The 19481-nt window shown below is 39.6% G+C and overlaps 1 protein-coding gene across 3 annotated transcripts; it reads left to right on the plus strand.

Annotated features, from left to right (window-relative positions):
• Positions 1 to 1997: 1997 nt before the first annotated feature.
• On the plus strand, positions 1998 to 18637 carry hrh2a (histamine receptor H2a). 3 transcript variants are annotated; one of them, XR_006106131.1, is made up of 5 exons: positions 1998 to 2098; positions 12443 to 14068; positions 15350 to 15521; positions 15912 to 16071; positions 18027 to 18637. XR_006106131.1 is itself a non-coding variant. In XM_042493491.1 (4 exons), the coding sequence occupies exons 2-4, from the start codon at positions 13063 to 13065 to the stop codon at positions 15919 to 15921; spliced, it is 1188 nt and encodes a 395-aa protein (XP_042349425.1). In that variant the 5' UTR covers positions 1998 to 2098; positions 12443 to 13062; the 3' UTR covers positions 15922 to 16124. The 3 variants fall into 3 exon arrangements, 1 of the variants encoding a protein (XP_042349425.1); XR_006106132.1 differs by lacking the exon at positions 1998 to 2098 and adding an exon at positions 5111 to 5184; XM_042493491.1 differs by lacking the exon at positions 18027 to 18637 and having other exon boundaries at positions 15912 to 16124.
• Positions 18638 to 19481: the final 844 nt, after the last annotated feature.

The following is a 19481-nucleotide window of genomic DNA, read 5'->3' on the forward strand; positions in this document are numbered from 1 at the left end:
GTTGTTGACATGGAGCAGGAAGGACAGGGTGGGATCAAAGATAACACCGAGATTGCTAACTTGGGCGGAGGGAGTGAGGATGGAGCAATAAATATTGGAAAGCATTGGTGGGTCTGATAAGGGAGTCTGCTATTGTTGCATTTCATTAAAGTTCTGGTAAGTTTTAAGTTATTTTACCTTTAGAGTTCATTTTATATTTGTTTCTCTGAACACAAATATTACTTCATCGAGCATGTTGCTTTGAAATTCTTGCTGCCCGGTTTTATTTAAGAAACTATGACCATTTTTTTTCTCTCCATCATCATTTGCAACAACAGAAAGGGATTTTTTGGCTGAATTTGCTTTGCGGTTTGCCTGTGACTAAAACAAATGACCTGTTTTCTTAGCAATTATGTCATTACTCTGCAGAGCCAAAAGAGGGTGGTAGAGTTCTGAATCATTTTTCACTTTTTTGTCATATTCCCTTGGTATTACCTCAACTTATCTTATCATGATATGCATATTTTAAACTGTTGACCTAGACTGGGAGCTGTGGTTTAATTCTGTAATAAAGATTTATATTACACAGCTAATGGAATCAGAGGTACCACTGCCAACTGCCTTTTTCACACTACCAGTTTAAATACAGGGTCCCTTTTCCTTACTCTGCCTTGCATGGGAACACATGGGGCCCTAAGACGTCACAACCAAGGAACACCCAACTATGGTGTTAATTACAAAAGATATCACTTAAAGGACTGGTGTCACCATCAACCCAGGTGGGTGTGCGACTCAGGTATCAGAAATATCAGATGATATGTTGTTATGGAAACACAGAACTTGTTGGCTGCAGAAAGGTGAGAAACATTAACAAGTATGTGTATAAAAGAGGTGACGCTAGAAATGAGTGACAGAATTTGTGTGTTTTAGAGAGGGAGAGTGAGAGAAAGACAGGCAGGTTCAGGAGAGGAGAAAGAAAGAATGATAAAGAAAGATATCTTATCGCATAGTTTTGTGTAGTGGAACAAAAGTGGAACCTTGTTGCTGTGACACAAGGAGAAATAAAGGTGGAGCTTAAGAGGTGTGTGGAAAAAAAAAGTGAAAAATGTAACAGGCAAAGATGAAGCGATACACAGATGAAAGAATAAAAAGAGACAGTGGGCAGAGGGACAGTCTATAACAGAATGAAAAAGACACAAAAAGAGACAAAGAAAGATTAAATTAAGCAGCAGCTAAGATATGAAGGCCAGAAACAGAGCCAAAGACAGACAGAGAAGAGACCGATAAGGAAAATGGAGACAAAAAACGGACAAAAGTTATGAAAAGAGTTATGAATGTTCAGCACAGAAGATGAATTGACATTGGAAAGGAAGAGAGGCCACACTGGGAGCCAAAGCACATGAAAAATAGATACAAGGACTGAGTAAAAGGCTGCACCAGAAATAGAAAGATTGATTTAGAAATCTTTGTGACCTATTGGGTCATTGACATCACACCAGAGCAACTGGTGCCAGTTCTCATAGAGTTACCCAAAAGCAACCCATCCATGAAGCTCCGAAGAATTACTAAACTGTTTAAAGTTTAGACAGTAGTGGTATTTGTGTCAGCATGAGACACGGAAGGAAAAAAAAAATCTTGAAAGACAAGAAATGATGCATGCATGCATGAAAACCTTCCAGTGTTTTTACCCACTACAAACTGGACTTAATTGCCAGCGATTCCATTAGGGCTGAATGCAACAGGTTGCTTGGATTATTCAGGTAATACAGCCCAGTCTCCAAAGGCAACAGTTTTGCTTTATCGCAGCGGCTGGCACATGCAAGTAAGAAGGCGTGATAAGAGAATGGAGGGGCTATTAAAATAATTTCAAAAGCAAATTACCCCGAAGAGACAGAGGAATAATAGGAGGAGATGCAGAAAGAGTGAAAGAGAAAGAGAGAGAGCGAGCTGTGTGTGATGTGCTCCCTCGCTTTCTCTCTCTCTCTCTCCTCACTTTCCCACACACTTACACACTCATTACGCACACACTTCACGACAGAGACTGTTGTTCTTTCGTCTCTCAGGGAGGAGAGCAGAGTAGCAGGGGCAGTCGTCTCACAAAAGGAAAAGCAGCACTGAGGTGAGTTGATGAATTCCTACTTTATATAATAATATATTTAATATGTAAACAAATGTGAATTTGAATAAGTTATGCGTGTGTGTGTGTGTTCGTAAAAACATAGTCCATCCAGCTGTGTTTGTGGTATAACAGAAAAATTAAGTTTGACTCAATATCTGCTCTGTGTTGTTCACTGGTCTACATTTCAGCAGCCAAACAAGAATATTATGGGACAAGAAATCATGGATAGACTAAATTAACTCAATATTTGTCAAATATTTGATAAATCCTTTATGTAATTAGCAGCACAATGAATTAAAATGTGGTTTAATTCCCTTTTATTACTCATTGATATTAGATTTTGGAGTATTTCTACTTTTTAGAGTTAAAAATGTTAGTATTTTCATGCAAAAACATGAAAAGGAAAAGTCAAAAGTAGAGATATAGATATAGCTTAAGATGCTAGTGTGTGGTTTCTGACATGCGACCTCTGTCTTGAGCAGACTCAGATCATCAGTTCCTGTCCTGAACATTTGTCAGCTGATTTGCTGGGAAACAGTTTCTGTCTTTTTCTATAATTGTGTAGTTAAGATTCTAATTTATAGGTCTGTGGTTTTGGAGAGCTTAACTGCGTTGGTCCTGACCCTGGTGTGAGAATGGGAACTCTGCACAATGACAAATATACAAAGGGGTCATTTAATCAGCCCTGGAATTGAGGAAGTAAGATTATGCTGTGTGCGTGTGTAATTTATCTTATACTCGTTGCTACATGTCATATAGTGTTCTACATTTGAACTTCACCCTTCTAGTTTCGTACACCAAAAGTGTGTTTCCATAGTAACACATCATTAAAGAGAAATATAGAAAGAAAGAATGAGAGTGCAAAGGAGCTGGTGCGTACTATTTTTTGTTCATTTCCTCGTACTTAAGCTTAATGGGTATAAGAGTTGCAGGGTGCCCTGTGGCTCAGTGGATAGAGCGGCGCCCCATGTGCAGAGGCTGTGTCCTCGCCGCAGCAGCAGTGGGTTCAAATCCGGCCTCAGCCCATTGCTGCATGTCTCCCCCTCTCTATCCCCCATCACGCTCACATTGTCCTGTCAATTAAAGGCAATAAAAGCCCCAAAAAAATCATCTTAAAGGGTATAAGAGTTGCAAATGAGCAGATATGAATGGCTAATTATGATAAGACTTCTCTGACTTGCTCACAGTCTGAATAGAATGATAATATTCAACACTCTACTGGACTGAAAATCTGATTAAAATGTAAAAGAGAATTTTATCCTTATTTCAAGTATTAATTCACAAGATTCTTGATTTTGTTATTAATTTATGCATCATATTAGCCATGTCTGAAAAGATAAGAAACTGTTCATTATGATGGTTTTCCTGGTCTGCACTCCTGAGAGATTACTCAAATAATACAACCAGTGCTGTGACATCTTATTCTCTGGCTTGTTGATAAAGTTTGAGTCTCTGTAACTGGCGCTCTTTTTAATATTTTTAGTATTTGTGGTTTTCACGGCTAACTAATGCTCATCACCATTAAGCAGTATGGTCACATATTAACAATCCTGTGTAATGTCTAACTTTTGACTCCATGCCATTATATATCCACCCCTTTGGATAATGAATGAATGAATGAATGAATGAATGAATGAACCTATATTAATATATGGATTTATAAAAAAAACATTTTTTAAACACTCTCTATTTGGATTTGAGTGGATATATTTGCTCAAAAGATACTCTGTCTCATAACTGCAAATTACATTGCTGGTTTTAATAATTGGTCTTAACATGTTCACTGTCACTGAAAATTGGAAGAATAAGCATGCAAGAGTCTGTCCATCCTGATTAAAAGATCTGTTTTTGTTGTCAAATTTTCTCTCTTTAGAACATGCCACAACAAATTATTTTTCTCTTAACTCATTTCTCTGTTGTCTTTTGTTCCGTCTCTCTTGTGTGTGTAACTTACTTGAGTCACAATACCTATTGGAAAGCACAGATTTGATTGGCCTAGTAGCTCTATAAGATGATTTAACACATGCAACTAGTCTGTAATGCACTGGTTTAATTACAAAGGCTCCATCAAAATTTACGAATTCTCAGTTATTTATCAGTTATACATCCGGGTCTGGATGGGATGGTGTCTGTGTCTGAACTTGGGGATGGAGAGGGATAACAGGTCAACAAGGGGGATGCATTTTGGTTATTTTGCTAAAAGGTGGATGGCGTCCCCTCATAATAATTACTGGGTGGCAGGGTGGTGCAAAGGTTAGCACTGTCGCCTGACAGCAAGAGGGCTCCTTGTTGGGTTTTGACCCACCGGCCGGCTGGGGCTGTTCTGTGTACAGCCTGTGTGTTTTGCTAACATTTTTTTGGTTTGTTTGTTTTTCTTGGGTTTTCCTGCCTCATCCAGAAGTCTAAAGATCTTCAGGTCAGGTTAATTGGTAACCTAAAATTGCCCATAGGTGTATGCTCACATTAACCCTAAAAGGATAAGTGGTTAAAGAAATGAATGAATGAATGAATGGATGAATGATCAACTAGTTTTTCCTCTATTGCTTGAGCAAGTTAGAAAGATTTACCTGCTGGAGAAGGACTATGTGACATTTGATATTTACCACAAAAAAAAGTAAAATCTTTTATAAAACTGCACTAAGCTAAATCACTATAATGACAGCTGACTAAAGAATAGCAAAATGTATTGCAGCAAAAATGATGCACATCATTACTTGTAGAACTTAAACTGGAAGGGTTAACCAAAGTGAGCAAGTCAATCTGCAATGTCTGTATGAGCTTAAACAGCCGACAGCAGAGAGAGAGGATGTGGTTAAGTGTCATGATTAGGCCAGGCCACTGTATTTGGTGCTAAGCAGTTAGAGAGTTCCCTGTTTAAATAGCAACTAGGAAGTGCAACTGGATAGCATGACAGGAAATTGGATTCTGAACCTTTGTGTGCATCTGTTTTACAATAGAAATGTCTCAGTGTGTGTCTACTTGAAGCACGTTATACGGAAGCTGCAATGTTTAACAGAGGCGTGGTGAAGAGAAGACTGACTCACAGAGGGCAACCCATTACACCCATGTGACCTCAACTTGTTTGTGTATGTATGTCACCGACAGAGCAATGCATGCTGTTAGTCTTCATGCATATTTTATGCGTCTGCCCCAACCCCCTGTCTGTGTACCTGTCTGCAATCACATCTGTAGCTCTGTGTGTTTCGTTTTCACGCTTCGGCAAGATTCCACAGCTTCCCTCCGCTGATCTCGACACACAACTGTTACCAAGCAACCCACCATCCCAGACCACTTCCCTCTCTCACTGGGTCTTTCTGTCAAGGATAAAAACAAAGACAAACAGGAAGACAGACACACACGCATGGAGACCCAGTCACACACACACATACACACACGGGCGTCAGCAAGATCACAAAAATGCAGGCAGCTATAGATTTCTTTGTAAAAGTAGAGGAAGTCAGTGAGCCAAGTATTTTTGCTCAATTGAATTATATTAGGATAAACAAAGCATTGAGATGTCTGATTGCATTATGTTGCTCTGACCGACCCTGCATGCAGGGACAAAAGTTGCTTTTAACGTCTGCAGGCCTTTTCAGTACGACAGTCCTCGCTAATTGCATGTTTATTGACCTACAAACAGCTACATTTCCTTCCCTTTCTTTAATGTAGAGATCTTTTCAAACTTGATGACATAACTACTGTAAATAGCCCCCTTTGTTTTTCCTGTTGAAATATTTGTTAATGCAGTAGCTGACAAGGAAACTATAAAATATAAAATATTCATAGTTTCCACGGTAGTTGACAGGAAGTAAACAGGGACCAAAATAGCTAAAAACTGGCGTTGCACTAATGCTTGACAACTGACAGGTATTTTGAATAGCTGATATATGTGGAACCAGAGAACTTGTTTGTTTCTGTTGTGGTTAAATTCTGCTACTTTCAAGATAAGGTGGGCATTCTGACGAAAGCCAATTCAAAGTTTTATAGCACTGTCAAATTCAGCCCAGAAAGACGGCTCAGCCTTGCTTCCTATTTTCCCAGTGGCCACTCGCAGTATTGCAGCAAAAAAATTCCCCTGAGACCCAAATTATTTTCCCCATCGACCACTATTACAAAAGAAACGTATGTAAAACTGTTCAGGACAACTGAAACTACAAAGAAGGTCACCTATGAGCCTTTGTATTATGACTTTTGGTTTATGGGGATTTTTATTTGTAAAACTTTCCTTGAGCTATGAAACGTGATTTAAAAAACTGTGACATCATCACAATGTCGGGAGAGAACTCGCAGGCAGGGCCAGCTGGAGAAACACAATTGCGTGTATCTATAGGGCCGCAGCCACATTGTTTGAAGCCTTTACGAAACGCCTCCTACAGACCTTGCCCAGCACCGGTACAAAACAAACCCACTAATGCCACAGATAGTTGAACTCTGCTACAAAGCAGACTACATACAAGGCTAAATGTAGCAATAATCCATTTATCCATTTACGTTTTCCACTATGCATGAAGATGTGATTTACCTTCTGAGTAATGACATGTAATCCGGACCATAATCCTGCGTTTTTACCCAAACCTAACCTTTACCGACTCTTTTAACACTTCATAGTTAGCTAAATGCTAAATTAGGGCTTCCACCGCTAGACCAAGGAGCGAAGGGGACTTATTGTGGACTGATGGTAGAAGAGTCAGGTAGCCGTTACATCCGCAGCTATAATTGCACGGCACATCCTGACGTAATCCCAGAAACTTCTTTGGGCGAATGTCCCAGGAGAGCAACTCCTGGACTGAAAAGGCACCATCTTAGGGTCAAATTTCTGGTTATAATTATAGATCTATGAAACGAACATTGTGATTTGGTCTAAAGTAAATACAAAATAAACAATCTACAGCTCTGCTAAAAAGTTCAGAACAATGCAGAATAAATACCAGCTACTGCCAATTTCACTCACATTTTTTAGTATCTTTTGACCACTCTGCAGTTGGCCAACCACTACCAAAACATCTTGTGAATGATGGTTGCACTATATGTACTTGTGCAGTGACACAGTGCTGACACAAAGCCCTCCACACATTTCAGCAGCATTGCAGAGACAAAGCAAGCGATTTCATTTAGTGAGTCATCTGAAGACACTGCCACATCCCCCTCCAACCATTAGGTGGCGAATAGGCTGACTGATTAAATTTAATAGTCTGAATGAATGAATGCATTGATGAATTAATAAGTTATTTCCTGTATCTGTGACTAGCTTTTAGCAATTGCATAGAAAAAGTCAATTTCACGCCCTGCTGACAGTTCAGAGCTAATCCCGATACTGCAGTGAGAGGGCAGAATTAATCAATTTCCTAAGTCTGTGTAAATATATTCAAACACATCACTTTGCATTTGTGACATGATTACTTTGCTTTATGATTGGGCTGAAGAAGAACAGATATTCCTTATCTGTTTATTTCTACCACAACACATCTGGTCAGTGAAAAAAAGTTTACAAAATGAACACTATTTCGGAGAATTTCACAAATCAGGAAGCAAGGCCCAGCTGAGAGGTAAATAACCTCATTACTCATCTCTGAGCTCAGACCGTGTCTGGTAAAGAGCCACTGTTTCAACTTTTCTGCTTTTCCTTTCATCTCAATACCCAAATTGGACTCTTTTCACCAGACCACTTACTGAGTAATGGAAGGTCTAGATGAGACAGAGAGAAGCCTCTCCAGCTCATTTGCATTGTTCTTGTGCTCGAGGAAACGGGACAAGGAGAGGAGCCTATCTGGGAACTCCTTCATGTAATGTTTCATTTCCGTTATGTCCACACAGATCGGCCTATCCCGAGATGACCCCTTCATGATCAAGCTTTCGTTGTCTCTTGAAAACATGAAACAACATTCTCCCTGCAGACAACCTTTCCTAGCCTTTACATCCTGGGGAAAATACAGCACTCAGTAGTCATTACAATCCATTACAGTCCTCAAAATCCATTACTAAGGCATATGTTTCGGGTTGTGTGTGTTAGTGTGTGAGTGCACGCCTACATGCAAGTGTGTCTGTGATTATATACACAGATGTAGTAACACTCACACTTGTTTTCCATTAGGGACAACTAATGAGAAGTTTGTGAGAGAAAACAGATGGTCAGTAATAAAGTAGCAGACTGTCTAAATGACTGATGCTTTATTTACTATAGGGGGATATCATGCTTCAACATTAAGGCAAATGACTTTGACTGTGACTTTTTCCTGTAACTGTAGACCAGGGATACTCAACTTGCTTTGCCAAGACCTCTGTCAGGGGGTCGACTCCCCTGGCACTTTCTTTTTTTTTTCTTTTTTTTTTTTTTTTAAAGCAAGCTTTATTGCTATAATGCACCCTGGCGCCATATTTACATTGAAAGTAAAAAATGAAAAACTTCCAGTGGGTTATCAGGCACCCCAACTGGTTCTCATCCGAACTTGTTAAATACTGCCATTTTATCATTGGATATGCATATCAAAACATGATGCACTGGGTACCCTTCTGAGCCAGTTTTGGATGTTTGTGTCAACTCACGCTTGTTACTGTTTTCATAGGAAACATGCAGTTTCTAATTGTTACCTTGCATACAGTCTTTTCTCAAAAAAAATTGGTGGTAAAACACTTCATTTGAGGTTAATTTTGTCTGTAGCATGATACACTATGTTTTTGTTAAACTCCACTGACTTATGGTTTCAGTCAGGAAACAAACAGCAGGCTCCCGGGTGAAAATCCAGCATTTGTTTGACATATCCACCGGCCCTTCAACCTGCCCTGTAAAGACTTGCTTGCGGTAGTTGCTGCCAGCATCACAAACTACTGCCACCCAGTGCGTAACATACCACTGTAAAGGTTGCATTTGTGCATCAGTGATGCTGAGATCTATTGACAAAATGGTGGTATTTGACAAGTTGCGTTGTGGTCCACCGCACCAGAAATAGCCGTTGCCCGGTGCATATCATACTACCACAAAAGGTGTCTCCACACATCTGTTTCTGGCACCGGCATTACTGAAAAAGCTGCAGTATTTGACAAGTTGGGAGTGAGAACAGGTTGGGCCTCCTATCATGGGCCAATTTTGGCCCATAGGCCGTAAGTTGAGTATCACTGCTGTAGACCAACAGACAAACAGTGACTTGATAACATAAAAATGCATGTAAGTCATTTGCATCTTACTTGCACTAAATAAGTCTTGCACTTTCTTGCGGTTCTTGATAAGTGAGTAGGCAGGATTGTGTATTAATATAGTTTTTATTAAAACACAAATGTTTATGCAAAAATAAACAGGAAACGAATATGGTTATGCTCTCACACACATGCAATGAAACATGGGAAAAGAAACTAATGCATCTGGCTGAGGGCAGATAACAAGTATGCCTGTGTGAACACACACACACACACACACACACACACACACACACACACACTCTCATATAGACTACAGTATGTACCAGGGTTGACACAAGGACACTGAAAAACTTCTAATGACTGTAACACATGTCCATATGTGGACAGTCCTCCATGTTGGATCCAAGCCAAAACTCATTCCAACTGTGAGCAAGTGTGTGTGTGTGTGTGCGTGTGCAGAAGGAAAAGCATAAAGTGACCGTCACTGTGAGAGACAGATTTTGCTGATGAAAACGGTTGAAACATGTAGCCTCGTTGAGTCAGTCTGTGGTTCTGTCAAATATAAAGGCTGAGATGTCATGTGCAGTTGAGAGCTGCACTTCATATGTTAGTGGCTTTGTTATCAGTGTTTGCTTTGGATGAAGTTCAAAGCAACGAGTCGGTGACAGAAATGTGTCCACAGAGGGAAAAAAATGAAGATTAGGGGAGTTCCAAGATTAGACATGGTGTCGAGGTTTTAGCAGATCCAGGTTTAATTAAAATCTTTTTTTTTCCTGTGTCCTTTTTTTAATTATATAGTTTCATGCTTTCTCGTCTCATCCTCATGTGAAGCCAGCAGCATTCACCTCTCTGCTTCTCTGCCTCTCTGCCTCTCTCCCTCTCTTTGAGGTGATAAGTGAGCAGCTCTGGAGCAAGTCTGGCAAGTGTCCCAATATCCATTACAGTGTTAGAAAATAGACGAGCAAACATTACCCACCACCCACTGACGCAAATGCATATACTACACACACACACACACACACACACACACACACACACATCCTCACTTATCAAGTAGTTATCCTCATTCCACCAAGCACACATTAAAAACTTGTGCCTGCATGCCATTAATGAGTGGGTTTACAAAGGACAAATAAAACTTGACAAGGTCTATGGGAAAAAAAAAAACTTTAAAGGGACAGCTCACCCAAAAATAAAAAATACAATTTTCCATTTACCAATAGCGCCATTGGAGAGTAGACAGACATCTCTACGGCCGATATCTCTGACATTCGGCAACTCACAACAAAACAATCTAAATTGATGAACAGCACTACAAGTAAGAGGAAAAATATGTATTTTTGATTTTGGGGTGAACTGTCCCTTTAATATTTGAGAAAGCGATTGTCAAAAAGTACTTCCTGAGATTTTTTTATTGCACAAACAAGTAGATATTATGTTAACATGCCATTTGATTATGAAAAAAAATCATTATTTATGGTTTTGTGGTTTTTGTGGTAACTGCATCTATTATCATATTATTATCAATTCACTCTAATCATATTTAACAAAGCTTCTCTCATCAGTCAGACTAAAGCTTCCATCAGAGCAGAGCTGTGTTAAAATGTTAATCATATGCAACAATACTGAAACTGAAACTGAAACAAAACCTAACATCGCCCCCGCTGCGACAGATTGCTCAGAGACACTAAGCCATGCAGGCTGTTTACACAGTTACACATCTTGTCTGAAGCCAAACAAACTACTGTCGTGGTTTTATTATGGACAGATTGGAATTCCTATTACCTGACTTCTTAAAGGGCAGATTCATTTTTCCTTGTTCCATTTAGAAAATGACAAACATGCCTTTTTTTAATGGTATAACATTGTGACTGAACTAATTATTACTCTGGCCTTCCAATACTGAATTCTTTACCATAAGACATACATGCAAGGCTTGAGGCTTCAAGTTTAGAATCAGACATCAGCTGTGTAGAAGTGCTGTTTCACAGCTCAGCAGTCACGCAAGACAGAACTAAATGTAGTCCTTGTGAGAACCGATTTTAGTTTCAAACCATTTTTAGTGAGGCAAGGGCGTACGTTTTGTTTCAACACAGGGTGGGGGTGGGGGGGGCACCTGTAAAGTGCTGGGTTTGGAGACTGCCAAATGTCACCTAATTTCTTGCATTCTGGTGAATTTTTATGTACCACTTCATGCGTCAACCACTTATCTGCATCAGTTTATGGTGTAAATGTCTTTAATTCCATCAAATAAAAGTCTTCCGCTACTTTAATTTTTTTATGACAAATGCATGTTCTAAATATTGAGGGGGAAATGTCCCCTCCCCAAAATCTACACCTATGATGTAATTTCCCTTCCCAAGGTCCCCGCAGGTATAGAAAGACAATTTGTGTGTGAGTGTGTGGCTGTGTGTGTGAGTACAATAGCAGCGCCTTTACTGCTGCTACAAATGAAACCACAGTGTCCACTGATTGGCAAAAGTTAGAAAGTCTTGTTTAGTCTCAGGATAAAACTTTCAGATTAATCACACAGTTCACTGGAAACTTATCAGAGAATAAAAACTGTGTTGAAACAGTCTTTAGAGTTTAATTTTTCCAACAAACTGTGAGTCATTCTGACAGAGGGTATTAATTCATTATTTTTTATCAGCTACTAAAAACCTGCCAAAACAGCCAAAGCAGTGCTTTATGTTTTTAGTTTAGTTTTACTTCATTTATATTAATTATACATCCTCATGATAGTTTGTTACTCAATATGTCCAATAAAATTTTCAATACTCATTCGTGTATTTCATCATTTTGTGTACTGCATCGATCTATCGATGAAAAAACAAGGCTCAGATACCCTGTATCCTGGAGATATACTACCGACACAAACACACACACACACACACACACACACACACACACACACAAAAATGTGAATGAGTGACAAGAATGTATCCGTTAGTGTTTTTTAAAATACTCATCCAGTTATGGTTGTTGTACTTGAACAGTTTAATTGCTATAAATTAGGCTAACATAATCAGGGAATGCAGAGATTGTAAAAATAAACTCTAAATAGTCAATAAATTATATATCAAATTACAGTTATAACCAGACCAAAATGACATAACAGCTCTTTGCTGTGTGATCACAGCTTTTCAATATCTAAAAGACCTCAGGAAACACTGTCCATTACTAACTGTGTTTCTTGTGTCTGTCCACTAGATGTCACTACAGCCATAAAAGATGGGGCTGAGGCCAAAGTGAAGCCATGGACCACTACGAGTCAGACACACAAACAGAGAGCTGTTTGCCAGCCAGCACAGACATCTCAGCAGCCGGGCAGAGAGCTACTTTTGTCATTCTTGGGAGCACCATTCACAAGAAAAAACTGTTCAGTCAACTTCTTGCAAGAATTTTTTTGACGAATAATGACATGAGTGTGAATGGGAATGCTGGTGTGGTCGAGTCATGGGAAAGATGAAAGCTATGGTTTAGCCAAGCAAGAACAGCAAACAGTCAAGTAAATTAATAATTCAAACAGAAGAATATTGTGAGATAGAGAGACGCAAAGGGATCACACGTTGCAAAGATCTTAAGTCACATTTGACCATGGAGACCTTGAGATGAGATTGTATGCACCTTAATAAATGGAAGCACTTAAACACTCTGCGTGAACATATTTAATAATATTACATGTGAGCCGAAGGCTCATGATGTGAAAGTCGTCTTTGCAAAAAAGTGTGACCTCCCGTCTAGTTTCAAAGTGAAAGGAAAAAGTAATGTTTCACACAAGGCTCCAGAGATGATGTCATCCGATTGTCTACAGTGAAGTACCAGCGATAATGTTGTCACAAGTGATGCTGGGTGTCGTCCTGTCCCTCATCATCCTTCTGACTGTCGGTGGTAATGTGCTGGTGTGTTTGGCTGTCTGCGCTTCTCGACGCCTCCGCTGCCTCACCAACTGCTTCATCGTGTCGCTGGCTGTTACAGACTTGCTGCTCGGCCTCTTGGTCCTCCCCTTCTCCGCCCTTCTCCAGCTCAACAAAGTGTGGCCGCTCGGCCCGGCCTTCTGCAACTTCTACATCTCCATGGATGTCATGCTGTGCACTGCCTCCATCCTAACGCTCCTGGCCATCAGTGTGGACCGCTACCTGGCAGTGACCATGCCTCTGAGATACGCCTCACTGGTGTTGCCATGGAGAGTTGCCGTGGCCATGGCCAGTGTTTGGACAGTGTCTGTGGCCGTGTCTTTCTTGCCCATCCAAATGGGGTGGAACACTGTTAATGGCACTGTGCAGAACCAGGGGCCTTGGGCTGAAGAGGGGAAATGTCGTTTTGAGCTGAACAGACCCTACGCACTGACTGATTCTCTTCTCACTTTCTACCTGCCTCTGGTAGCCATGTGCTGGACCTACCTCCGAATACTCCGCATTGCACGTACACAAGCCAAACGCATTATCAGTGCCCGGCCTACTTGTGTCACAAGCTACAACTGTAGGAACAATACTTCCAGCAGTTTCACTGTGGTTTCCAGTATTACAGCAGTAGCTCTGCGGGAGCACAAAGCCACAATGACACTGGCCGCAGTGATAGGAGCTTTTGTGGTGTGCTGGCTGCCATATTTTATCCTGTTCACAGTGTTGGGCATCCAGGAGCATCCAGACCCAAGCGAGGTAGAGGAATTCCCCATTGTGTTGTGGCTGGGTTACGCCAATTCAGCCCTTAACCCTATCCTCTATGGAGCCCTCAACAGAGACTTCAGGTCAGCTTACACCCATCTACTGAGATGTCGATGCCCTACCTACAGCGGGTGGAGGAGCCGACAGCCGTCTCCCACAATGACAGCAGGTAAATCTGAAGGAAGCTAAAAGTGACCTTACCCGTCAATAAAAAAAGAAATATATATATATTTTATATATATTATTTAGATCCTCTTCCCTGTGGTGATATTCAGCAGAGAGAGTTGGAGATATTGGCTATTGAGATGTCTGCCTTTTCATGAATATAATAGACCTAGATAACATTTGACTTGTGGTGCCTAAAGTACAAAAAACAACCAAAAAATACATTTGAAAAACTCAACAGCAATGTTTCTTTCCAGAATTCATCACCCAGATACTCAAGATAATCCAGGGACGTTGTTGCAAGCAGTTTTATATAGGAACTACATACTTTCTACTGAACTAAACCCACCGACCATATCTCCACACACAAGGAAGCATGCATCTACTCATGGAGGAAAGATGCGTGCTCATGACAGCACAAGATGTTAACAGTAATGGCGTTCTCCTCAACTGAGCTGTATGTTAGCTTAGCTCAGTGATGGTACATGAGCTATCTGTAGATGCATGTATTCCTCTGTGCGGTGATACATTTGACAGGTGTAATTGGAGCCCATTCTCATCCCCTGGTCCTCAAAAGCCGACACTTTGGCACCTTTCCTTGTGATATCAATGCCAAAGGTACCATTTGGTGTGTATGTATCAATTGTACTTATTTTAGCCCAATACCTAAAACATGATCTTTTTTCTATACCTAACTAAGCTGTTTTGCTGCCAAAACCATCACAACATTAACCACGTTACAATATGTTGCAGCTGTTAATCTCTATCAGATCAGGTGACAAAAGGTTAGTATTTGACAACCTATGCAAACAAAAAAACAGAGAAAATATTTCCCCACATGAAATCACTCACAACAAGGTCCGTGGATTATCTTGAGTAGCTGGGTCATTACTTCTAGAACGAGAAATTGCGGGTGAGTTTTTAAATGTAAATTTTGGCGCTCTTACCACCACAAGCACAAGTGCCATCTAGTTCTATTATACTGGAGAGAAGGCAGATATCTCAACAGCCAACAACTCCAACACGGCAACTTATGACAAAACAAACTAGATTAAGAAATACTACTAGGGGTAAGAGGAAAAACATGTAATTCTTTTTAGATTTAAGGGCATATTGTCACTTAAAAGTGTGCAGGCAAATCTGGGGTTTCAAGCTCTTCAGTTTCAGAATCAGTTTAATTAAGGAGCAGGCGTTTATTTTGACCAACAAAATGCTGCCACCAGTGTGAACTCATCATCTTCCCCAGTTTCTCTGTTTATTCTTCTTTTCCTCCTCCCCCTCTCAGCCAGAGAGCAGCTAACAGAGGTGACACTGCTGTGTGGACACACCCCCGCCACCTGCAGGGCAGGTCTAGCAGAGCAAAACTTTATCCTTCAGGAAATAACCAGCGGGACACCCACAGCAACTATCCAATTTGCAAATGGCACTGCTGCCACTGATGTCAACGGCAACGAAAGGTAAATTATTATACTGCATACTGCATATATCCTTTGCACCATGATCACAAAACGGCATGACCTGATAACATGCAGAGACATTAATATCAGCAATTGAGCTCTTGCATGCAGAACCACAATTTAAGACTCATTAAATTCTAATATTTTAAAAAAAAGTTCAACTTCACATCCAAGAATAATGAGACAAACACTGTGCCATAAAAATTAACCTGTATCACCAACAAAGTACCTTTATCAGTGCTAAACACTGGCTGTGTGTGAGATCCTGCTCTCAGTGTATAATTATGGTTTGTTTATTCTGTCTCTTTCTTACTTTCAAACACAAAATCTAAATCAGTAAGACAAATGTTTCAGATTTCTCTTATCTTTCATTCCTATCTATGAGCACAGGTCATGCTGAGCCTGTGCTGGTGAGGCGGGTGCTGTGTTCACTATACTGCTGCTGCAACCAAGAACCAGAATCCATCAGCCTAAGAAGAAAGAGCAGCGGACAGACAAAAACATGGACAGAGATTTCCAGCCCCTCCACTTGGAAGCCTTCAGTGCCACAGTAGGAGCACCCATAATACACCACATAAGTAGATATACACACTGACAATCCCTCTCGCCCCCACAGACCATGTCAGGCTCAGAACAAATGAACTGTGACACACAGATCCTCGCGGTGTCATCCACAGTGCATAGGGCCATATGGCAGTACGCTTATTAGGCCAAGAAATTTGCTTTCAGCAAAGAGGAGATACATTATCCAGTTTCACATCCTGCTCTCATTTCTTTGTATCGTCTAAGTGGTTTGCTCTTTGACTGCACTGCTTTGTGTGTTTATTAGTTAAAGCTACAAAACAACAAAAGTGTTTTTTCTTATATATTGTAAAGGCTCCCTAGTAATAACGACATTCAATCTTAAGATCAGTAAATGCACTTTAAAGTGGAAACAGACAACTTTTCAACTTTTTTCAACAGTTACTTTTGTTGTTCCACCATCCGCCAATTTTGCCACTGAGGACAGAAACAGTAAAAAATAACTTGCATTGATACTCTTTTGTAACTGGAGACAGCTAACGATGAAAACATAAGTGCTATTCTCCTCCTGGTTTGGTTGAGCATTGGTTGACGCACCTCCTTTGTGCCGTAAATTGAGCCTTTATTTATAGTGAAAGCACAGCTTATAGGGAACTAATGTAAACTCAGATGATGTCATTATTCTACAGCTATTACTTTGTGTAATCAACACTTTCTTCATAATAATGAGTTAAAGCAAAATGTGTATATGTCCTCTTTAAATACGGTAACAATTTGCAACATCAAATAACACTTCACCATGTGAGCCAACATGAACACAGACTCATGTTAATATCATACCAGTATTTGATTTTGGGACCCTCACAGTAATTAAAGTTGGTGGACAATATATTGTCCCAGAGACAATTGCGATAAACTGTATTATTGTTATTTCAAACCAAATATATATTGATAATAAAAAAGCTTAATTGTGCAATTGCAACCTCTCAAAGAGCAATGAACTTTTAATTATTTAACTTTAACTTTTATTCAGACACTGGAATTGTATTTTGTGATAATCTTTTACAATTATTTGTATGAGTACCATTGCAGACATTAAAATTAAATTATTTAAATTTTCTTTATTTACCATTAAATTAAATTACAATTATTTTTCTACTCATTCAACCTTGGTGCTGCTAATTTTCTGGTATCATATTAGCTAGAATTTTGGTGTCACCCTTATGTAAATACACATGCATGTAAACACAACAGACAATATCGTACCATTTATGAACATGACCTCGATCATTTTTTTCTGATCTCAATGAGTTAATAACATAATTATTTTGACACGCCTATTTGATATAGCCAAATACAGTTAAAGAAACAAACTACTGAATTCTAGCCTGCCTTACTTTCAGAGGAAAAATCAGCACTCACTGACAAAGCTAACATTACATCTCACAACTACTGTCATGAACTGGGCAAGGATTTCTCTACAGATAATACCATAATCAGAGGATGATCTCTTCAAAAAAGAAGTCACCGAGGCTTAATTATAACCAGGAGAGTTTATTGTCAATCATCTTCTATTGTGAATTTCTCTATTTTTATGAACTATTTGTTTTAGTCTTTTACTTACTAACAAAACTGACAAAAAAACTATTAAAACTTGTATTTTATTGAGGGGTTGTTTTTGTTTGTTTATATACCATTAATTTAAAAAATCTTAAGAAAAGTATTATTGCAGTAGTTTCTGAGTGCTACAATATTCCCGTATAGTATTTGCACCCAACCTTTAACATCTCTATCATCCATCCAACCAATTAAAGCGTCAATGTGCAGCCATGTATTGTTTGTGATTGTTGATAAAACAAACACACCGAGAGTAGGAGCTGGTCGACACTCACCACAGTGGTTATTATGCGAGTTATTTTTTCCTCTCTGCATATTGTTCATCCAAAGAATCCTTTTGATTTGTGTCTCTCTTCCGCCTGTTAGAAACAACTCTATCCGTAAGTCACCAAACAACAATGAAAGAAAAAGGGAGCTCAGCAGCTCCACACCTCATCAGCAAGAACAAAGTGTACGCAAACAGCTGGCCTCTACCCAGCAAGGACCGAACACATGATGATGCTTCTACGTGGATGGAGCTAAGTCGTCTAATGAAATCACTGCATCCAACCATCACACAGTGCATGTCCCTGATATGCTCTTGACCTAACTATGGATAGTACCGAATCTCTGGAGGACTGAATGAGACCAGCCGATTAACTTGTTGGTCATCACTTTCCTGAACTATATTTTTTATGCTGACTCGAGAGTGCACTCCAGTGGAAACACAAAGTATCACAATTTCAACCCGGACAATGGAATTCGATGATTCACAAAATCAGAGAGCTGAAGGGGGAAAAAAAAGATAAACTGACTTTTATTACACTTATTGCTTCATGGTGAATGTGTTGAAACATGTAGCGTGAAAACTATTGTTCTGTGCCTGTTTTGAAGGATGCAGATCGTGTCTTTACTGTTGCTCATTCAGTGACGTGCAGCTGCCAAATCTATGTGTTGTATCATGGTGTAAAAGTAACTGAAGACTGTTCCTCCAAAGTGGAAAATAACAACCATGTACCAATAAAGAGCAGCTTGAATAAAGAATATAATGTTACAATTTTCTGAGGTAATATATGTGGGCTGTAGTTAAGTATGGATGGGGATTATCATGTGGGATGATGCAGAAAACACAGTACGAGTGGTAATACAAGTACATTGGAAACAATTCATCACAGCTGTCAGCACACATTGCCTCAAACTATTGCCACATTAACATTTAACCTTCTCTGTACTTCAAGCTATTTCCTTTGAGGACTGACACAGAAGTGTTCATAATATCCATCTGCATGTCAGGTCCTAGCTGAAAAAAAGTGATGGAGGGTTTTAGGGCCCATTCAACCACATGGAAACACTTATTTGGTATGTATAACAACTAATCATTCCTTCAGTTCAGCTCTACAAATTTGACTCTAACTATCCCTCCTGTCTGCCAGGAAGTGGTTCCTTTCTCAAGTGAGTAAAGTGTAAAATATGAGGGACAAAATATACAGTTCTCAGTGAGTCAGAGACACTTATGTCAATCACTTAATCATTTATAGTTAACAGTTTTACAGTTAGATTAAGCTGAAAAGGCTCTGCTCTCTGTGGGAGCTTTTAAAGGATCTGAGCAGGCAGAGTATTAGAAAATAAAGATAGATGCAAACATGTATTAACATTAAAGCCTAACAAAAAGATTTATAAACACCCAACCCTAAATCATATAAAGCAAGAGTATTCATGGTGAAGGGAGTAAGTATTAATGGCACGAAGAATCAGTAGGGTGAAAGCAAGAATTTGCAGTTTATAAAAAGGTACACTCATATGAATGTGATTCAATGTTACTAATTCAATTATGTGTTTCCT

Source organism: Plectropomus leopardus, chromosome 9, assembly GCF_008729295.1.
Source record: "Plectropomus leopardus isolate mb chromosome 9, YSFRI_Pleo_2.0, whole genome shotgun sequence".
In the NCBI taxonomy this organism is placed as follows: Eukaryota; Metazoa; Chordata; class Actinopteri; order Perciformes; family Serranidae; genus Plectropomus; species Plectropomus leopardus.